The sequence below is a fragment of the Topomyia yanbarensis genome, chromosome 2 (assembly GCF_030247195.1).
Source record: "Topomyia yanbarensis strain Yona2022 chromosome 2, ASM3024719v1, whole genome shotgun sequence".
Classification (NCBI taxonomy): Eukaryota; Metazoa; Arthropoda; class Insecta; order Diptera; family Culicidae; genus Topomyia; species Topomyia yanbarensis.
This window is the reverse complement of record NC_080671.1, coordinates 375368431-375389119: the sequence shown is the minus strand read 5'-3', so window position 1 is coordinate 375389119 and position 20689 is coordinate 375368431. Positions and strand designations below refer to the sequence as shown.

Below are 20689 nucleotides of genomic sequence, written 5' to 3'. Positions count from 1 at the left end.
TAGCCGGTTTCTATTAGTCAAACTTGTTGGATAGTCGAATACCATATTTCAGCAACGGGAGGAAAGGTGATTATTAGGACTCAGCCAGTTCCATGGGCTGACTGTAATAATTAGTTTGTACAACTACTGGGGCCCATCGGAACAACAAAAAAAACTGAAAATATTTTCCTTCACCAACTTCTATTTTTATTTTCGACGGGTCGAAATCAGCATGCACATACATGAAAACCGATTTTAAATCAGTTAACTGAAGATCGTTCGAGATTGGCTCCCGCCAATTACCTGCACCAAGTCGCAAATCTTGAACAGTTTTCGTTCGAAGCTCCATCTCTTTGACGATGGAAGTAAACTGATTTCGTTCGATGGCCACCTTATTTGGCTTCGAACGTAGACTGAACCGAGAACAAAATCGGGTGTCGTATGCAAGTATGGTATCAGGAATCAGGAATAAGTAGCGACTGGCTCAAATAGCACGTTCCCCATGTTGATCGGAGATTTGTGCCTTGTCATGATTTGTCCTTTCGTCATTTCCCTGATGAGCAGGATTGTGGAAGTGGTAAGGCTAGGGTTAAGGAAAACAACAACACTGAGAACATAGACAATACGGAAGTATTCTTCACTCCCAAGAGAAAAAAAAATTAAAAACAGATTCTTCATTCCCAAGGGAATAAGGACACTTCTCGATGAGCTGATATATCAACATCCCCAAGGAGATATTGAGATAACAGAACGACAACACCCTCGAAGAGATACTGTCATTCAAATTCGGCTCAAACCGATTTAGGTTTATAAACGATCGTCATGACAGTTGGAAGCCATAGTTCAGTTTATAACCCTTTTTCGCTAGAAATTTTAGAGTGGTCGTCGATACTGCTGTATTTTCTCTGTAAGCGACTTGTTTCTCAGAACTTCCCATCAAACTGCTTACGAACCAGGATTACGGAACTCTAGCCTCATCAAAACATCAGTACTCTTCAAACAGTTCTTAGGATTCCACGGAATATAAAGGAATACCTTATTCTAGTAAAGGCTACATGGTTCTACAATAAAACGGAAGTCCCCTGCCTTCTCACTTATCTCCTGTAATTTTTATTTCAACCAGGTACAGCTGTGTTCGTTATCCGGATAGAACCAAACATTACCATGTCTAGCCAAATTCACTGAAACTTAGGAATATCATTATTGGAGTGATTGAAAGGAGACACCCGTGAAGATCTTTTAACAGATCATCTTTCAGCGCAATCGAAAAGTGACCTTTCTCGAACCTTGCTTGCATTCGGTTAGTGTTGAGACTCGAACGAAGACTCTGTAAAATGAGCCGAGGCATTGTTGAAGAGAGGATCTCTGCGGTTGTGCTTCTATTCTTTGACTTTGATCAATTTGTTTCTCATTTGTTAGGATTTAGAAGGAGCACGTTTCTCGCAGCCAGTATTCACACCTGATGTTGTGGAAAGTGACTCGATGTTCGATCCCCCGAAAATCCAAAAGGGTCAACACGCATCAACAGTTTGATCAAAACGAGTGGGAAATTACAATCTAGCAAAGTACACACAATTAAACCCAATTTTTTCTACCATTTATTCAACATTGAATTATCACATAGTAGAACCGCAAGAGGTTGCTACATCTAGGCGTTCAAATGAGCAAAGACGATGTACGTGTAAATGTTGGGTGATTTACTACATAAAGTTTAGCAAATTTGTGCTGCTTAAACAGTCCAACAATTCAGTGCCTCTCAAATTGATATCTGAGCTGCCTCAAATTATGTGGTGGGTATTTGCTTCACTTCCGATTAGGAGTGGAAACCCATTTTGTGCCTCAATACGATACAACTCTTTTGAAATCATCAGAAGGTGATGATTCATTATGCGGCAAATATGCCGAACAATAGACGTGTTTCCTGTTTATGTTATCAACAGCCACATTGACTGTAACAGCACAAATATCATGAGTTTGAGGTCGGATACAAGATATGCGTCGATAGCACTGTTTATACGTTTACATGCACGAGGCATTTAACGTGGATTTGTCATGCCATTTTGTTGTAAGCTACGAAGACAGGGTTAAGTAGCATTCCAACAACTTCCTTCATGGAATTACGGTTCTTGCCCTTATGAAAGCTTTTGCTTTCTGCAAAAAGCGGGATAGATTGATAGTTGATGAAGATTAATTTGGGCTCCTCGAACCATGGTCGATAAGAGCATTGCACATTTCATCACCGGCACTTATTGTACAGCTACTAGAAGATATCAGACACGTTGGCTTATAATCGCTTATAGCGAACCCCGAAGTGGACATTAGTGACATGATCATCATTTGAATCTCACGATTCGCGAAGAAACAAACGTCCACTGTGTAAGAGATTCTCTTAACACAGCAAGGACAATATTCACGATACTCCGTGTGCGACTGGCATATTTTAATCATGCCAGCCATTCATCAGTATGGAGAAACATTTCGACTCGAGGATTCCAGTTTTCTGTCTCCTCTTACGAGATGGGATCTGTAACCCAGTGGATCAATTCTTGACTGAGAAATTTTAACCCGGCCGGATGCAATACGGCCTCTAGGTAGTTTGGTTTAGTTGGGAGAACGATAATAGACTGTTATCAACCACCTAGTGGACCACAGCCACATCTGTTGTTCGTATACGAGTACGATATGGGAACAGAAACGAGTGGGTCAATTCTTTGCTGAAATACTTTGAGAGATTTCAGACGACACGGCAATAATAAATCTTGAACAGTTTACGTTCGACGCTCCACCTCTGTGACGATGAAAGTAAACTGATTTCGTTCGATGGCCAGCCCATTTGGATTCGAAGGTAGACTGAACCGAGTACAAAATCGGGTGTTGTATTCGCATGAAGAGTTTTGATTTGATATACCTCCTGTACCTCGTTGGGGAATCATATTTCAATTATTCTACGACTTCCTTGAAATAAACACACACACACATAAGTTAGTGTTGCTGCCCAAATTAGGGAAGCCACCGGGCGATCCGGTCTTGTATAGGCCTATTTGTTTGTTGGATACACTCGGACAATTCCTGGTAAGAATCATTCTTAACAGAATGACGAAACACGCGGATGGCGAGCGCGGAATGTTCAAGATGCAGTTCGGATTCCGCAAAGGAACGTCGGCAGTGGGAGCATTTCGGACAGCGCTCACGAGTGCGTAGAAAGCATCTAAACGAAGGTGAAGAGGAGATCTATACTACGCTGTGGTCACGATAGATGTGAAGAATGCATTTAACAGTGCCAGTTGGGTAACCTTCAGCTGCACAAAATGAGAACACCCCGACTATCTATGCCGGATCCTGCCGAGCTACTTTCAGAGCGAAGTGTTGCTGTACGAGACGAACAAAGGGCAGAAGTCAAAGCGAGTTGCAACGGGATGTAGGAGGGGTCTGAACACTGCTGCTGCCCAGGAAGCCGAAAATCATTGGTTTGGCGGACGTCGTGTCACTAACGGTGATGGGTGAGATACTTGAAGAAGTGGAGGTGCCGGTTGTGGAGGAAATCGACGCAATCGAGAGCTGGCTGAACGGAGTAAAGCTGCAGATAGCTCATCACAAAGCGGTGTTTAGGTGTTTTTGGTCAGTAACTGCAAAGCGGTTCAGCGGATGCAGATCGACGTCGGAGGGCATTGTGATTGCATCGAAGCGTGCACTGAAGCAATTGGGAGTGATAATCGACGACCGGTTGAGCTTCAATAGCCACGTAGACTACGCCTGTGAAAAGTTGGCGAAGGCAACGAACGCAATAGCGAGGATCATGCCAATCGTCGGAAGTACTAGAAGTCTGCTAACTAATGTTTGGTCATTGATACTCCGATATGGGGTTCCTGCCTGGGGTGCTGCACTGAAAACCAAGCGGAACCATGAAAAGCTGTACAGCACGTTCTGGCTGATGGCCGTACAAGTCGCGAGCGAATACAAAACAATATCGTCGGATGCAGTATTCGTTATCGCCGGGATGATCACTCTGGCGGCGGAGGAGGCTGAATGCTACAATCGGAGAAATGCATGTTATGCAAGAAGATTGATCCGAGCGAACTCGTTGGCTAAATGGCAGTCGGAGTGGAACCATGCAAAGAAAGGAAGGTTAACCCACTGACTCATCCCAAATGGTCCACTTGGGTGCACAGAAAGGCTGAAGAGGTGAACTTCCATTTGACGCAGTTTTTGACCGTGAATGGATTCTTCCGGAAGTACTTGCATCGTTTTCGACATGTTTCGTTACCTCTTTGCCCGGAGTGTGTGAACGTGCAAGAGACACCGGAACACGTGGTCTTTGAATGCTCTAGGTCCGAAGAAGTTCGTAGGAATATGCCTGGTGTGACAGTTGACAATATCGTTGAAGAGATGTGCCACGAAGAGCATACCTGGGACGCTGTCAACAGAGTGGTTGCGAGCATACTCTTCGAGCCACAGAGGAGGTGACGAAGGGACCAACAAAGTAGCGCCATTGACTAGAAAGCTGCCATGAAATCACAAATCGAGATTCGAGAGAAATTCTGCCGCCCGTCGAGAGAAATTCCGTCGACGTAGTCTAGACCTACCGCCGGGGACCAGTTGAGTAGTACGCTGCTTAGCACCGGGTTCAGATTGTCTGGGTGCCAGTGAATCGGACGTCAGGCCTCACCGGAATCACCGGTCCGACTTCGACACTCGTAAGTAGGCTAGATCCACCGCTGGGGATTAGACCGCGTCGAATAGCCAACAGTGGGTCGTTGGGGCACCAGTGAACCGGAAGCTACCCTCCAACCGGAATCGATGAATGGATCTCAGCACCCACTGGCTGGTCCGTTGAGTAGGCTAGATCCACCGCTAGGGACTAGATCGAGAAAAAAAATCATCAATTTTTATCTTTGGCTTCATTTGGGGCGCTAGAAAAAATAGTTATTTTTGGTTACAGTGTTGCCAAATATGCTATATTTCCAGCTTAAAACTTAAATTGCATTTTTTTTTTCAAAATTCGTGCATTTTTGTTTTGAAAATGATTGTGTTTTTCAGATAGTTTTACATTTAAAAACATTTTGAACATCAAGATAATTTGAGCCAATCCCCAGTCATTTGAAGCAAAAAATGAAACATTTCTCAGCACGTTTCTCGTATTATCTCAGTAACCAAGCAGAATGTCAAAATTCTATAAACGCCACTTTGTAGAGATTTTTTAGACAAGTAATGTGGCATATCTGACTCAGTTTACCCCAAAATGGCGTATGTTATAAGATAGCCCGCCAGCGACGAAGTAATATGTGCGTATTCTGAAAAATTCAACGAAGACTTGCCTGCATGGTCGATATTGTCCAATCCATATGTTACACATGTAATGATTACCAATGAATGGGACCCGAAAGTCGAATAATTGATTTATCAGAATTTTTTCAGTTTTTTTGACCGCTACTGTATGCGCAGGTAGTGTTTAAATGCTAATTGCGGAAATGCACGCGTAAAATTGACATTATTTTCCTGTGTACTTTTAACAGTGTAGGACAATTTCCTGACCATGCCATCGCCCTCCATAATTCAGAATAATAATAAACAGAATCCCTAGCCGTAATCATTTGTTTTGGGATGACTGTTCATTAGGTTCCTTGAATTGCTGAGAGAATAACTCACCCTGATCCGATACCCTTTATGATGGGCAGTCTATCCTATCGCATCTGGCGAATGATTTAGCGTATTTTTATTACATTAAAAGCTATTATTTCTTGGAACGATTTCCTTCAATCCCTTTGTTTGGGTTGAGTTATCGGTTATCTTTATAGCCCCAGCTGCGAGAAATGATGTTTCGCCTAGGACCCGATAAGGACAATGTTGTAATGGCTTTCCCATCGAAAGAAGTAGGGTGTTGAGATCACACAAATACATATTCCATTTGTCATCCTACCCATTTAAAGCCGTTGTTCAACGTGTTGTCTCAAATGGTGCAATCGGTAGACCGATAATAATCCTATGGTGTAATTTTTGTTTCTAATTTATAATTTTAATTATACAAATCAACTAAAAAGATTTTTATTCTTATTGTTATACATACTACTTAAATATACCCGTTTAAACATGCTAAAAAAAGGAATTAGCGATTTGTTGTGAATTACCTTAATAAAGCTATTATTAATTATAACGCATTTGTAAAGTGGAACAAAAAACTATTCAAAAGAAACTTACAAGCCATATGAAGAGCTAATTATAGCAATTAGGATCACCACCCCTCCAGGTTCGACTCGGAGACATGGGTTTTGCGGGACGCTTTTCGGGCCTCGGGTGTTTTACGTTCATTCGAGACAAAGGATTATTTAGTTATCAAAGAAAGCTTAATCTAAAATACATCCTCCATTGTCGCTTTTGTCTGACGTTTCGTTGGATGTAGAGTTAGTTTCTTCCGGAACTGAGACGGGAAATATACAACCTGGGGGCGGGCATAGCGTAGATGGTAAATCGGTCACCTTCTTCGCAGTTCACCTGGGTTCGATTCCCAACCTCGCATATAGGGTTAGAGATTTTTATAAAGTGATTTCTCTAACCCGAGTAAGAGGTGTCAAAATTTCTTTAATAAAAATTGAAAAAAATGCAACTTTGTATAACATCTGAATTTTGTTGTTGTTGTCCTGTTGATTATGGAGGAGAGCAATTATCGTTCGGCTTATCCTCCACAGTTAGAGTGGCTTTATCTAGATAGTGTGCGATTGCAAACAATTTACAGCTCTGTGTAAAGAATTTAAAGCTAAATGTAAAGAATACAAAATGGTGGTGAGCATTATGCTTTACCAAAATATGTTGCTATTTAACGACTGTAGCACTAACATCCCAAAATCAAAATATGTACTAAACTGATACCTTGACGGGTTACAGTAGGACAGAACGAAAGCATACGTGTCATACTCAGTTAAGCTAAGGTACAGAGCCGTGTATCATTCTTTCAAAATGACAAAAAAAAATATTGTTCATGCTTGTAAACCCGACCAGGAGAAAATAACTGGGCAATAACCCGAGCATACTATTTTTTGGTATTCATACCAAAACTTAGTATTAATTGATTATTATACCTCATTGAGGTATTAAGCAGGTATTGAAGAAACATTTATTTTAGTATTATTTATGTATTCCAATTAATTTTACAAATACCAAACCAATACCTTATTGAATACCTCCATAGAGTGAATTTTATTATTGGAAGGTTGAAAAATGTTTTATTATTATTCAGGTATTATAATAACTCGTTTCATTATCAAATAGTTATTTGTAGAACATGTCTGTGTTATTTTTATTTGGTATTTTATCTCTTATGTAGAGCTCATTAATACCATATTGTGGTAAACAGTCGTTGGTATTGATACCTAACTTTAGTATTCCGCAGTTATTTTCTTCTGCTCGGGAACACGGAAGATTTTTTAAATAATTTTTTTCTCTTGTCTGTCTTTAAAATCAGAATGGGTGTTGTTACTTTGCCTACGATTCAGCCACTGGGTCTTTTTATAAACTTTAAAACTATATTTTTATTAGCTATATATTAGTTTATATATCAACTTTTCAACCAGGACATTTGGTAGAGAGCTGTGAGTTGAAAGAGTAAGTTCTGATTATAAGAACCGGAAGCTGAGCATCAATGTCATTCTCCTGACTTCCTGATTGTGATCAGGAAAGTTGTTATGCGACTTCGAATGCTTATGTTCTGTTCAAGTCATCCGTATAAAGAAAATAGCTAAATAAATGCTTCTAGATTATGATAATCTGAACTGACGGATTTAGAAACAATTACGATTCTAGAACATGAGATAGCCAAGACAACAATCAAACGCTCGGTAAGCAAAATCTCGAATGTTGAATCGTCAGCGGTATTCACGACGGAAGATTTCTATGAACGATTTATTTTTTACTGATTTTTCCTCTTATATCAGCTTGAATTTCATCATTATCTTTTGATATTGTACAACCTCAAAGAAATACTGATATGCGATTATTTTCAGATTCAGCGCTTTCAGGAACAGGTGGAAAATGATGTGGTGGCTCTTTCGGGGTTCGGTTTCTTCTTTCTGACACGGCAGTTGATTTTAAAGGTGAGTTTTTGTTTTCGCTTCAGTAGAAACGTATCTTTTCCACGCTGTACTATTCACTCGCTGACTTGACTTTTCATATTTGTTACTTAAAATGACTTTTTTTTTGTTCGCACGTAGTTGTTTTAGCATTGGGGTCATTTGCCTCTTATCTTATAGAAACTTATTTAACCCTATTTGTGGGGGTTGGAAATCAAACCCAGGTATGCTGAGTACAAAGCAATTAACTTGCCAACTAGGTACGTTACATCCGACATAAATTAATGGGCTCTTGAGCTCAAATAATATTCTACCCTTTGAATTTTGGACTCATAAATATTTGGTTTGTAGGACACATATTGAACTCAAAGACTCTTTAATTCTGTGGACTTTTGAACAACTATTCAATTCTTTAATTGATACATCCTTATTATGTGATGCATTGGATTGGATTGGATGCAAAGATTCGCGTGCAGTAAAGAACTCTTCAGCTTTTGTACTCTTGAATGCCCGATCTTTTGAACCTTTGAACTCTTGGATTTATGGGCTCTTACCTCTCATTATTCACTCTCCGGACCATTACGAACTCCCTTCTCAGGCGAGTATTTTGCTTTACATGACAGCTCGCTTTCTGAAAATCACTCGGTTTCTAGCGTGGCATCGAGTACAATACGTTCGAGCAATCCGTCGGTTCTTGAACAAAGCATAACCAGTCAACTGAGAAAGAACGTTCCTGTTTCATCGGATGTTTGCCGACATCAACAGCTTAAGATATACTACCATAATGTTAGAGGACTGCGTACAAAAATCGATAACTCTTTCGTCGCTGTTTCGGATGGTGAACATGATGTTATTGTTCTTACTGAGACGTGGCTGAACGATTAAATCAATTCGCTTCAACTGTTCGGTCCAATGTGTACGGTTCATCGCAACGATCGTGACACGACTAGTACTAGAAAAAAACGGGGTGGGAGTGTGCTCATCACTGTGTCCAATCGATTGTCGTCCGAATGAAAAACCGGTATTGTCTGCAATCTCGAACAACTTTGGGTAAACATACGTACCAGAGTCGGAAAATGTTTTTTTTTCATTTGCCGAAATCAGGCGAAACTGACGAAAGAACGAAGCTTCTTTCCATACCACTAGCACTTTAGGAAATCGAAAATGAGACAACGGGCTAGGACAAAGCAAGCATGTAGCAGAGCGTTTTCATTATTCTCTCCGCATGCTCGTTTTCGCTTTGAGATTCATAATGATATTGGTAACTTCGATATTGACCTTACTGCTGGGGAAACGACAATACACTAGCAATGATATTTATTTGTCGATGCTCGATTCTGTAGATTTGCGAGCTAATGATAGTATTGTAAGACGGAAGCCTGATCGGTGTGCATATTTCTCATTTTAACTATGTTCTAGTTGCATTATTAGATGCACATTGCATTAATTTCATTTAATGAATGAGAATCGCAAATTACTGACCATGCATCAAAACGAAATTGAAATTCGGATTGTGATTAGGAGAACGAAAGTCGCTGCTGCTGCTACTCGTTTTCGTAGAATCGAGAGAGGAGGGGACATCGCTTTTATTGTTTTATGAATTCTCTGAATTTCGTCGTTCATTGAATAGGTATGAGAATTTTAGGCTCTGATACGTACACATGATATTAGAATATGTGTGGGTGTTGTTTATCTTCCTCCCGACTCAGCCGACGACATAAGCGTTATTTAGAAGCACATTGACTTCATACTTAACATCACAAGCTCTCTTGACCCCAGGCTGTTCATTTACTATTTGGAGACTACTATCAACCTAGCATTGTTTGGAGAGACACTCACTTAGAGTATGCTGTCCCCGACCCTTATGAATCGACCTTCTCGAGGTCTTACGTAGTCTTACTGGACGGGATGTCTTTGTAAAACATGCAACAAATATCAACGGTTACTAACCATCGTAATCGAACACTGGATCTTCTGTTTGTTAACGAGGAAGCTTCATCAAACTGCACTGTTTTGGAAGCACACGAACCATTAGTTGGCATTGATTCACATCATCTTCCGCTACTAGTTTCGCAGAAATATCTACCGCATGTTCGATTTGACGATATGACCGAAGACAGAGAGTTTAACTTTTCGAAAACCGATTTCACTGGGCTTTTAGCTCATTGCAAACAATTGACTGGGTGTCATGTAACTGATATTGACTTTGCAGTCGAAAGATTTTCGCTTGCATTAAAACAGCATTTCAGTGTATATGTTCCTGCACCTCGTGCACGACCGAACCACCATGGTCAAATCGACGACTTCGAGAACTAAATGCAGCTGCACTCCGACATTATACCAATCGACGCAACCCTATGACAATGCTGGAGTTTACACACGCCAGTAACAAATATAAATCGTACAACCATTTCCTTTACTCTAGGCACGTACTGCAGACCCAATCTGACCTTAAGCGGAAACCAAAACATTCTGGTCATTTGTGAATTGAAAACGTAAGGAAAATGTGCTCCCCACTACTATGTTTCTTGCAAACAATGAATCAAGTACACCTGGTGGCATATGTGACATGTTCGCGAATCATTTCTCAAATGTATTCAAAACTGCTTCGGCTGACCACAACCAGATAGAATGCGGCCTTTGCGATGTCCCCTGCGATGTCATAAATCTAGGAAGTATTCATTTATCAGAAGAAGACGTTCTTGTAGTAATAAAAAAGTTTAAGTCTTCAATGTCAGCTGGTCCAGATGGGATTCCAGCTATTATTATAAAAAGATGTGCGAGTGCACTGTGTCTCCCTCTTCAGTTCATCTTTAACCAATCGCTATCACAAGGGAAGTTTCCTGCGAATTGGAAAAATCGGTCATGTTTCCCGTTTTCAAAAAAGGAGACAAACAAAATGTTGCAAATTACAGAGGCAAAAATTCACTTTGTGCTGGATTGAAACTGTTCGAGATCTTAGTAGGAAATGTTCTTCTTCGCGAAACTAAGGCAAAGATCTCAGGTACATGGTTTTTTCCAGGAAGGTCAACAACTACTAATTTAGCTCAGTTCACTTTGCATTACATTAAAAAATTGAAAGCGGCTTTGTTGTTGGCGAAAATTAAATGGTTAGGAGCATCGCCTAATTTCATCGAATTGCTTGAATCGTACCTCAGAAATCAATCCCTTTCTGTGAAATTAGGAAACAATGAGTCATATACCTTCACCAATTTTTCGGGTGTGCCGCAAGGAAGCAATCATGGCCCTTTACTGTTTACCTTGTTCTTCAATGACGTTTGCTTTGTTATTCCGGCTGGATGCAAGCTTGTCTACGCGCACGACCTCAAACTATTTCTCATTATACGATCTACAACCGACTGTATTGAGCTGCAGAGACAACTAGATGCCTTCTGCAGCTGGTGTACTAGGAATTTACTGACTATCAGTGTCTCTAAATGCTCTGTAATTTCCTTCACCCGCAGAAGAGAGCCAATGTTATGGAACTACATCATCAATGGGGAATCACTCAAAAGAGTGTCAGTTGTCAGAGATCTTGGTATTCAGCTGGATTCTCAACTATCTTTTAGAGATCACTATTCCCACATTATAGCTCAGGCAAACAGAACCCTTGGTTTCATTGTGCGAATTGCTAAAGAATTTACTGATTCATACTGCATTCGTGTGTTGTACTTTTCGCTTGTCCGTGCTGTTCTAGAAAGTATCATCTGGTGCCCTTACACTGAAATTTGGATTAACAGAATTAAAGCAGTCCAAGCGAGGCTCATTCGTTATGCTCTTAGATCTTTGCCGTGGATCTGCCACCGTACGGTGATCTTTGTCGTTTATTGGATATGGATACCCTAGCCAAAAGACGATATATATCCAGAGCTGTTTTAGTTGGATATTTTTAAACTGGTCAAATCCTTGTATTCTCTCACAGATCAATGTAAATGTGTCCCCTAGAAGTCTAAGATCATGGGCTTTTTTGAGACTTGACTTTCAGCGAACTGTATATGGCCAGAACGAACCCATAAAGGCAATGTGTGATATATTTAACAGATTTTTTGATTATTTCGACTTTTGTGGATCTAGTAATGCTTTTAAAAATAGACTTATACGACTCACTTAGAAGGTGTGATTTGTAATGATGTTAAGTAGAAACTAAGATGTACAGTTGAGGAATTTAAGGCTGTGTAATTGATGTGTAATTTAAGGCTAATGTACTTTGTCACAATAATTTTGTAAAGCACTCTCTGTATTATCGCAAAAGATGGCTCGGTTTTCACGCGCATTTGAGAATAGTTCCTCAAATGGGCTTTTTCCTTCTAAAAAATTTCATGGAGACCATCTTAGGTCAGATGAAAAATAAAGTAAATAAATAAATTATGATGTACTTAATTCTGATAATTTGATACCAAATAAAACGCGTGTCATAATTCAATTATTTTCCAATTTATTTCAGATTGCCGGCACAGTCGTTACTTACGAATTGGTGCTACTGCAGGTAAACCAGGCCGAAGAGAAAAACGGACCTCATAATCCGTGCACCTGAAAAGGTTCATCTCTACTCCACACAGTGGAGACCGTCTCATCTTGCACAAGTCCACCTCCCATGGTCATCCTGGTGGAACCTTATGAACACCAATCCGTACGTTATTACAGACCCGATCACCTTTATTTTTAGGTTAGAAACATTTTTAACTCTATTCGCGGGTGTTGGGAATCGAACCTAGGTGAGCTGAGTATAGAGCAATTGACTTACCATTTACGATAGGGCCGACACAAATTCTTGAACTCTCAAACTTTAGTAGTACATTTTTTTTAAAATTTTGGACTCTTCAATGGTTGAAATGTAGGACATATATTTTTAAACTCCTGGACTTTTAGACTCTTTGATTCTTGAATTCTTGAACTATGCAATACTTCCATTCTTCAACTCATGCACCCTTATTCTGCACAGCGTGTGACGTGACACGACCAATCTCAGTTCACTCTATGTGACTTTTCTACCTCGATTCTAAAAGTCAACTCGGGTAAGGTGAGATTCCTATTGCCGTTAAAGCCTTGTGCAGTGCAGTGACACTAGTCGCTTTGCTCCACATGTCCAACAGAATAAGGGTCATTATCGCTTCAGCTCTTGAACTCTTTGACTTTGGGAATTCTTAAACTTACGGGCTCGTAGCTCTTGATTATTCACTCACCGGACCATTTTTATTTCTGACAGTCTACGGCCAAATAAACCGCTTGTCGATATTCATTTATTTCCAATTTATTTCAGATTACCGACACGGTCGTTACTTACGAGTTAGTGCTCCTGCAGGTAAACCAGACCGAAGAGAAAAACGGACACCGCAATCCGTGCACCTGAAAAAAGCAGTTCATCTCCACTCCACACAGCTAAGACCGTCTCATCTTGCACAAGTCTACCTCCCCGTGGTCATCCTGATGGAACTGTATGAGCACCAATTCGTACGTTATGATAGACCCGGTCACCTTTAGCACCAGTTTGCGAGTCATGTTGAAAAATTTCATCCCAGTTAGTGCAACCGTATCGTTGACAACCTCTTCGGCGAAACGTTTCGCCTCCAGACACCAACCCTCGCGAGGAATCGTTCGCAGTACTTTGATGGGTTGCTTGGATTCGTCGTTCACTTCGGCGGCGCACATGGTCACCCCAAGGGTTCGGCCGATCAAGAATGTTAATCCGAGCCAAAAGTATAGCGTGTGAGCCACGGTTGGATGTGAGCTGTAATAAGCGATTAAATGTAGTTAGATGGTTTCTCTTCGTTTGACTTTCGATTACGAACTCTAGGCTGTTCAGAATAGATACACAAATGTAGAATAAGTTGTTTGATATAGACAGCATGGTGATGACAGAGATGACATCGTCTACGTGTTGAACCAGATCACAAATGTTACGGTAATTTTGACGTTGTTCGGCCCAAAATTGTTCTGTCATTTTCTGTTGAGATTTCGGTAATATAAACTTAAACACATAGTTAATGCTACATATATGTTTGAATTACCTTCCGTTTGTGTTGCATGAGAAATTCATTGATTCTTTTGTAGCAATGCGACAATCCAATGCTAACCACGATCACGAACAGATCGATGTAACTCCATACAAAGGTGCAGATCCCGTTGACATATTTGACGAAGAACCCTCGAATTTTACTGTACTCGAAGAAGTGAAATATGAAAACAAAATTTGTTTTGATGAATTTATCCAGCTGGTCAGGGATCGCTGGACAGTTGGGTGAATAGTAAACTGCCGATATAATCGAAAGCAAGTGCTCTGCCAGTGACATAGTGACGACGGAAAGCGCTATCAGCCTAATCTTTTTCGCAAGAAATCCTCGTTCCATGATGTTATTGTTTCGCGGAAGAAGCTGTTCCGCTTGGTGCCACTTGCGGATCAGCGCAGGCCATTTTCGCGCTACCTTAATGAAGCAGTACAGCCCATACAGATTGTACGAGTAGAAAAACACCACCGTCAATCCGACGAAGGTGAAGCTTCTCATGAAGAATCGAACGATCGCGTTGACTGTGAAAAAGGCCGTCCCAAGGCAGGCTGCGTATGTGTAAACAATTCGCTTGCTGGTCCATGAAAAGTGGAGATTTTTAGGATCTTTCGACGTGATACCACAGACCGGCATAACGGCACAGAATTGAGCTGTTACCAGTAAACCTGCGATGGCATCGTGGAACGTTCCATCGTGTATCCAATCGTCACGGGTTGCGCGCTTTGGGAAGCTGAAGTATCCTGTACATGACAAAAACAAGGTAGAAAACACCTACTATGTTCTTTCATTAGTTTATACGCACCCTTGACAGAACGCCATTTGTCCTTCACAGGGACGAACTCTTCGGGCTTGTTTTTAAATCTAAAATGTACAGGAAACAATATACAATCAAATTGATTCTGTTATTACGACTGCCTAGGTTACAATCTTATTGGAATGCGGTTATCAGTTTAATGTAAAAATTGGCAAAACGCGATTCTGCTCTATGCGGTACGAAACGAAACGAATAACTCTTCCGTATTCTCTTAACGATACGAAACGAAACGAAATTTCAATTGTAGATGTTGTTCGCAACACGAAATTAAATTTTGACGAAAACATTTGCAAACTATTGCGAAGTTATAGGGGCTAAACTAAACCGATTTTGAATATCAGGGTATGAAAACACATCTACGTGATTCGAGGAATTCAATTCTGAAAACATTTTGCGAATTACCTCAATTATAAATGGACTATTTCTCAAAAATTAATTTGTAAGTTCTTCAAAGACAAAATAATGTGAGCAGGCCCGATGAGAGGGGGAGGGGTCAGCCAGGGCAATTACCCTGGGGCCCGGGTCACATTTGGGGGCCCGGGTCACATTTGGGGGCCCGCGTTTTTACCCGGAAGATGGGCGAACACGTCCGGTATTCATAAAAGAGTAATAAAAATAGCGATAGTAATTTCTTTGTAATCGTCTTATTAAATTGTTATACGATGAAAGCGTAAAAAAATTAAAACTTTATTTGATAGTTGACATTTGTTAAAACAATTGTTTTTAAGGAAGTTTTCTACTTTGTGTACAAGTTAAAAAAACAACGAGTTTTATTACTTGAATGGACGGAATATATTACGAAATATTGAGAAGCTAATTGAAAGTATTTTCGAAGAATGTAATAGAGCGTCAAACAGCGTCAAGCGTGCGAGCGCACGGACAAACGCATCCGTCCTTTTCTACGTTCGCTTTGCTGGTGGTGCCGGTTGTTGGCTTGGAGACACTGGACGTGATTTTTGTTGAGTGAATATTTGTTCCTGTCAGATCCGTAGATATTGGTTTTGTAACCGTTTGTGGTTTGGCATAAGACAACTGCGTGCTGTTTACGGCTGTAGTAGGTGGGCTTTTCTAAGCTATTTTCGCACAAAGTTTTCCGCGGTGAAGTGTCTTTGTAGAATTCGCGCGTAGGAATCTACCATGGGTGCATAATCAGTGTTGTTTGATGAAACGTCCCACTTTCGGTTGATCCGCATAAAATGGTTACGTATGAAGGAGTTGATTTGTACGGAAGCATTCTCACAATAAGAACAACGTTAGGGACACCTGGGAAAATGCGAAGTTTCAGCTGTTATGGAATCCACTTCTCCGTATCTTGACATAAATTTGTTAATCACGATGTCAGGGGTGTGTGGAAATAATTCATGTAAGCGCATCTCACGAGAGCCCTTGCCTATTCTGGTTGTGCTTTTTAATGTTTGGTGCATTTGCAGGGCTTTAACTTCTCCCGGATTGAACGCTATGCCCGCCTCGAGTTAAGCCATCTTTGAGGCTCAAGAATTATTTTTTTGAAACGTATGCTCGTTAATCTAAATTTAATGATGGAACAAGTATTTGTTTCCAGGTAGTAATTGTTAGATTATAAAAACTAAACTCGAAAAATCTACCTTTTACTCACATTATAACTCCAAATGCACAAAATGAAATTTCTTAGGATAAAAATATTAGGTTTGAAGGGTATTTTGTGGGAAATTTCTACTGCAACTTCTATTACAGTTACAAGACATAGAAATGCAGGAACCCATGTGTTATTCAAATCTTTTATGAAGAAAGCAAATATGTATCATTCATTATACTAATCTGTTCTGCGCCCATTTTAGGTCACTGAGCACAAAAACAAAATTATTTCGTAATATCCAATTTCATTCTTCCTGTGGTTTTTGGTCAGTATCTCGTGGGAAAATTGCCCGATCAATACAATTAATAAACTGTTCAAACCATGTTCTCTACCCAACAATCATCATAGAATCATATGTAGGATTTCAAGCGAGCATATCCGAAATGAAAAAAATAAGAATGGTCAAAAATTATACTTGTTACAGCTTAGTCGCTTGAAACCTTAAAAAAATATATTTGATCTACCCACGTTACACATTTTTGGAAAGACTAGATCCATTACCTTTTGAACTGTCAGTCTGTTTCATCGGATTTTTTTTACGAAATGTTTACGAATAAATGCAAAGACTACCCAAAGCTTTTCAAAAAAATCTAGGAAACGTTTTTTTAAAAGGAAAAACGGGAATGGTTTATGTGTTAAGCGACGCAAACTCGATTTTGAAAACTTTTTTCTTAGCTTAGTTTAGCTTAGTAGTTTATGACTCCTAATAAGTACGAAGAGAAAATTAACTCATTCCGATTAAGGGGGGGAGGGGCACCTGGTGTAAAGTGCTCAAACCGGAAGATATTTTGTTTCACAATTTTGAAGGAAACGCAACATAGGATCTTTTGTGTAATGTTAAGATTTACTAATACATGTATTGTGTACTAAAATATATTTTCAGTCACGCAGAGTACAGCGTGCGACCGTTCCAAGAGCAGACGTCCAACCATTTCCACGGCGAGGAGCGCTCGTGTCGAACACGGTAACTCTTGATAACATTATCCTACAAAGGAAATTCAATAAGATTTGTAAAACTTAGACTTGTAGTTACTCGATGAACCAAAAAAATAGAAAAAAGTTTGAGTTTCGAAAAATGGCTTCATGAAACCCGAAAGACATCATATTTTACTGTAATATTAAGTCTTTTTTCTACGAAATAATGCAGAGGATTTTTTTTATTCAGTTTTCCGTGGGTCATCGACAAACTACACATATTGTGCATTCTCATAAAAAAAATCAAGTCAATTCAATAATTAGTTTTTGAGTGATCGTGTTCGCCAATTTGAAAAATGAGGTTTCGAGAAAAACGCTATCAAAGTTGCCGATAGATTGTTACAGCAAATACGCTCGAGGAATGCATGGCTGTTTAAAACAAAAGAAGTTTAGCAAGGTCACATAGATTACACGAAGCTATTGTAGAGGTTCAATCAAGCGAGTAAAAAACTCGACTCCCCGCAAGCTATATTCATGCTACTCAACCGGGCCTTGTGCGATCTTTCGGGCCAAAGACAAGGAAGCATTTAAATTTATTACACATTTCTTAAATCCTGATGGAGCAATATTCGGCCGTGATAAAAATATAAAAAAATCGGCCGTGATAAAAATATAAAAAAATCGACCTAATAAGATTCGGGTGGTGATGAATAGTTTGAAGCAGGCAAATGGCATTGCTAGTTACGCTACTTTTACGAGGAGTACAGAGTACATGTACCAGCTAACCGGGTTGAAGTAGATGTGGTCGTCTCCGACTCGAATCTGAGAGGACATATGTCAACTCATAATATTATCGAGTTATCTTCGCCGGGTTTGCTCTATCAAACCTCCTCTTTGACAAGGTTCGACATTTTTGTGCCGCGGCTCATGAGATGCACTAATTGTAAACAATTGAGACACACAACCACCTATTGTAGCAATAAGATCTGCTGTGGGAAATGAAGATAATATAATCTAGCAGATCGACGTAGACTGAATCAAGCAAGAGAGACAGGATTCCATTAAGAAAGAAAACCTTGACTTGTTTGGAAATGATGGTTGGGAGGAAATTATTCTGATCGAGGATAGGTACGAGGATAATGACTCCGCCGTCTCGAAACTGGTTAACCTCGATGGATGATCCCTAACGGATACTTCTGTGATAGATGAGATGTTCAGCGAGCAAGACGCGTTGATTTCGACGTATTCAATCGGACCAATTGTGGAGGCCGCACAGATCGAGAAAAAGACAAAATCGTTACACGTCCAATGTGTTCTACGAGCATCATCTGAAGCTATGTTGCTGCGTTCTATCGGCAGATGATGATGCCCAGGAAAACCGTTCGATCCGAATAAAGCCAAATTTACACCTTTTCGATCCGATTCAATGACGGTTCGGTACATTGCATGGACACTACTATTCTTTCATACACATCAAATGCGAGCATTCACAATTGTCCGATCCGGATCATGTGGACTCCCTAACAATACACATTAAAAAAATCTGAATTTTATCGTTGACGTAATTGCAAACATGACACATTTTAACAAGCTGTAATTCACTAAATGACGAAAAATAGCCGCGTTCCGTTTAATTTTACATCAAACATATAGTTTACATGTTCAATGACATAAAACTACACTTGCTAACATTCAGAACAAACGCCATATCTGGAGTAAGTTTGTGTGATTTACGAAATTCAACGTCATGTAAAATTATAATCAATCGTAAAACTAAGTCATTTTTGATGCTCGTATATGTCCCGGTCAGGAGATGTAAATTTACACGATTTTGTGTGATGTTTTGCGAAATTGTCACATAGAGTCTTATTGCTACAATGGTCCATTTCATTTATTTAGTGCAATGCACGACGCGCGGTACAAACAACCGGGCAAGCAGACGATCCTTGTCAAAGAAGACGTAATTAAACGCAAAGCAGTACCGTCAAAGGTCGGTACTGCTTTGCGATACGATTTAGAAGGCTTTGCTATACAATTTAGAAGGGTCACACAATTTTACCCCGTCCTGTGCGATTCATTCAAAGGAGCCAGCCCCGAACAACACACTCGAATCGGTGACCACACCGTCTATCTCAACTTTATCAGCGGGCATGTAAACACGGTAGCCCTTCATAAAAGACTTTTGCCAGTAATAAATATCGCAATTCTGTGCTCAATCTCATACTTAATTCCAAATTAAAGACAACAATTTTCGAGTGATTTGAGAACCTAGAAATGAACCCAGATTAGTCGCTTCAAACAAACGTTGCTTCAACAAACGGAACTGAGTTGGGTTCTCGCATAACAGCGGTTGTGTGAGCAAACCTGAAGTATGTTTCATGTTAGAACACAACCCGATTTTCAGTCCAGTGGAGCATAACCTCGACTCGAACCTGGTATAAAACAAACAATTTTGCAGCAGTTAGGTTAGAAACTGAGTAAAAAAAATGTTTTTGAAGTTGACTTATTTTAGGTCATGAAATGAACGAATACAAAGATTTACAATACACGAAAATGCTCGGTTCCACGCATGAACCTATTCGTTGCAGATTTATGAACAAATTCGTTTGAGCATAATTGTTTTGGGGTTTCTTGTGAAAACAATCGTTCATAATACGAAAGTCACACGTACATAATAGAAAAATGTGCATAAAACCATTCGTTTGAATCATAATTCATAATTCGATTCATAATAATCCTACGAAAGCCGATTCGTGTTTTATTCGAAAAACTCACAATGAAAATAAAAACGTTTCGATAAAACTACGAATGGTTTATCAAATTCGTATATATTACGAAAGTTTTGTGCACGAAGCCTATTTGTAGAAGATTTACGAATATGCGGAAGTGTAGAAGAGTGTATTCTATAAAATAATGATGTCGAAATATAAACATATAGTAAGATTCACAAAAAGTTTGTAAAGAATTGAACTTTAAGTAGATCATGGCGTGAGCAATTTTTTCGATTTCTGTGTTTACATTGGTAATTCTGGAGTACACAGTTCCGGTCGCCAAAATAATTGAATTACCTTTTTCAGTGCCCATATCCAATTCACGCCAAGTCATCTAAACTTATCACTCGTCAGCTCTCTACCAGAATTAACATTCCGATAGCGTTTATCTTACCTTACCACCTTGTTGGAATTTCCCTGCGGCATCCGGTTCTGCAGGAAACGCTTGGCCATGTTCGGAAATTGATTTACTTGCATATCTCCTCACTCCACCGACCGAGCACAGGTCCTGGGCTACCAGACTTCCTGGC

At 39.9% G+C, this 20689-nt stretch overlaps 2 protein-coding genes across 3 annotated transcripts in view; one reads left to right on the top strand and one right to left on the bottom strand.

Moving 5' to 3' along the window:
- LOC131680767 (gustatory receptor for sugar taste 64e-like) overlaps window positions 1-12634 on the top strand; it is a 21278-nt gene extending 8644 nt beyond the window's left edge. Inside the window, exons 5-6 of the mRNA XM_058961478.1 lie at window positions 7974-8063; window positions 12484-12634. Of these exons, the coding sequence (XP_058817461.1) occupies window positions 7974-8063; window positions 12484-12573 (180 nt within the window). The 3' untranslated portion in view covers window positions 12574-12634. The remainder of the gene's footprint in view (window positions 1-7973; window positions 8064-12483) is intronic.
- Window positions 12566-20689, bottom strand: LOC131684605 (gustatory receptor for sugar taste 64e-like). Of its 2 annotated transcripts, XM_058967622.1 has the most exons (5): window positions 20554-20689; window positions 14847-14905; window positions 14048-14784; window positions 13829-13983; window positions 12566-13767 (listed from the first exon to the last, which is right to left on the bottom strand). In XM_058967622.1, the coding sequence occupies exons 1-5, from the start codon at window positions 20634-20636 to the stop codon at window positions 13419-13421; spliced, it is 1383 nt and encodes a 460-aa protein (XP_058823605.1). In that variant the 5' UTR covers window positions 20637-20689; the 3' UTR covers window positions 12566-13418. The 2 variants fall into 2 exon arrangements, with proteins under 2 accessions (XP_058823605.1, XP_058823604.1); XM_058967621.1 differs by having other exon boundaries at window positions 12566-13983.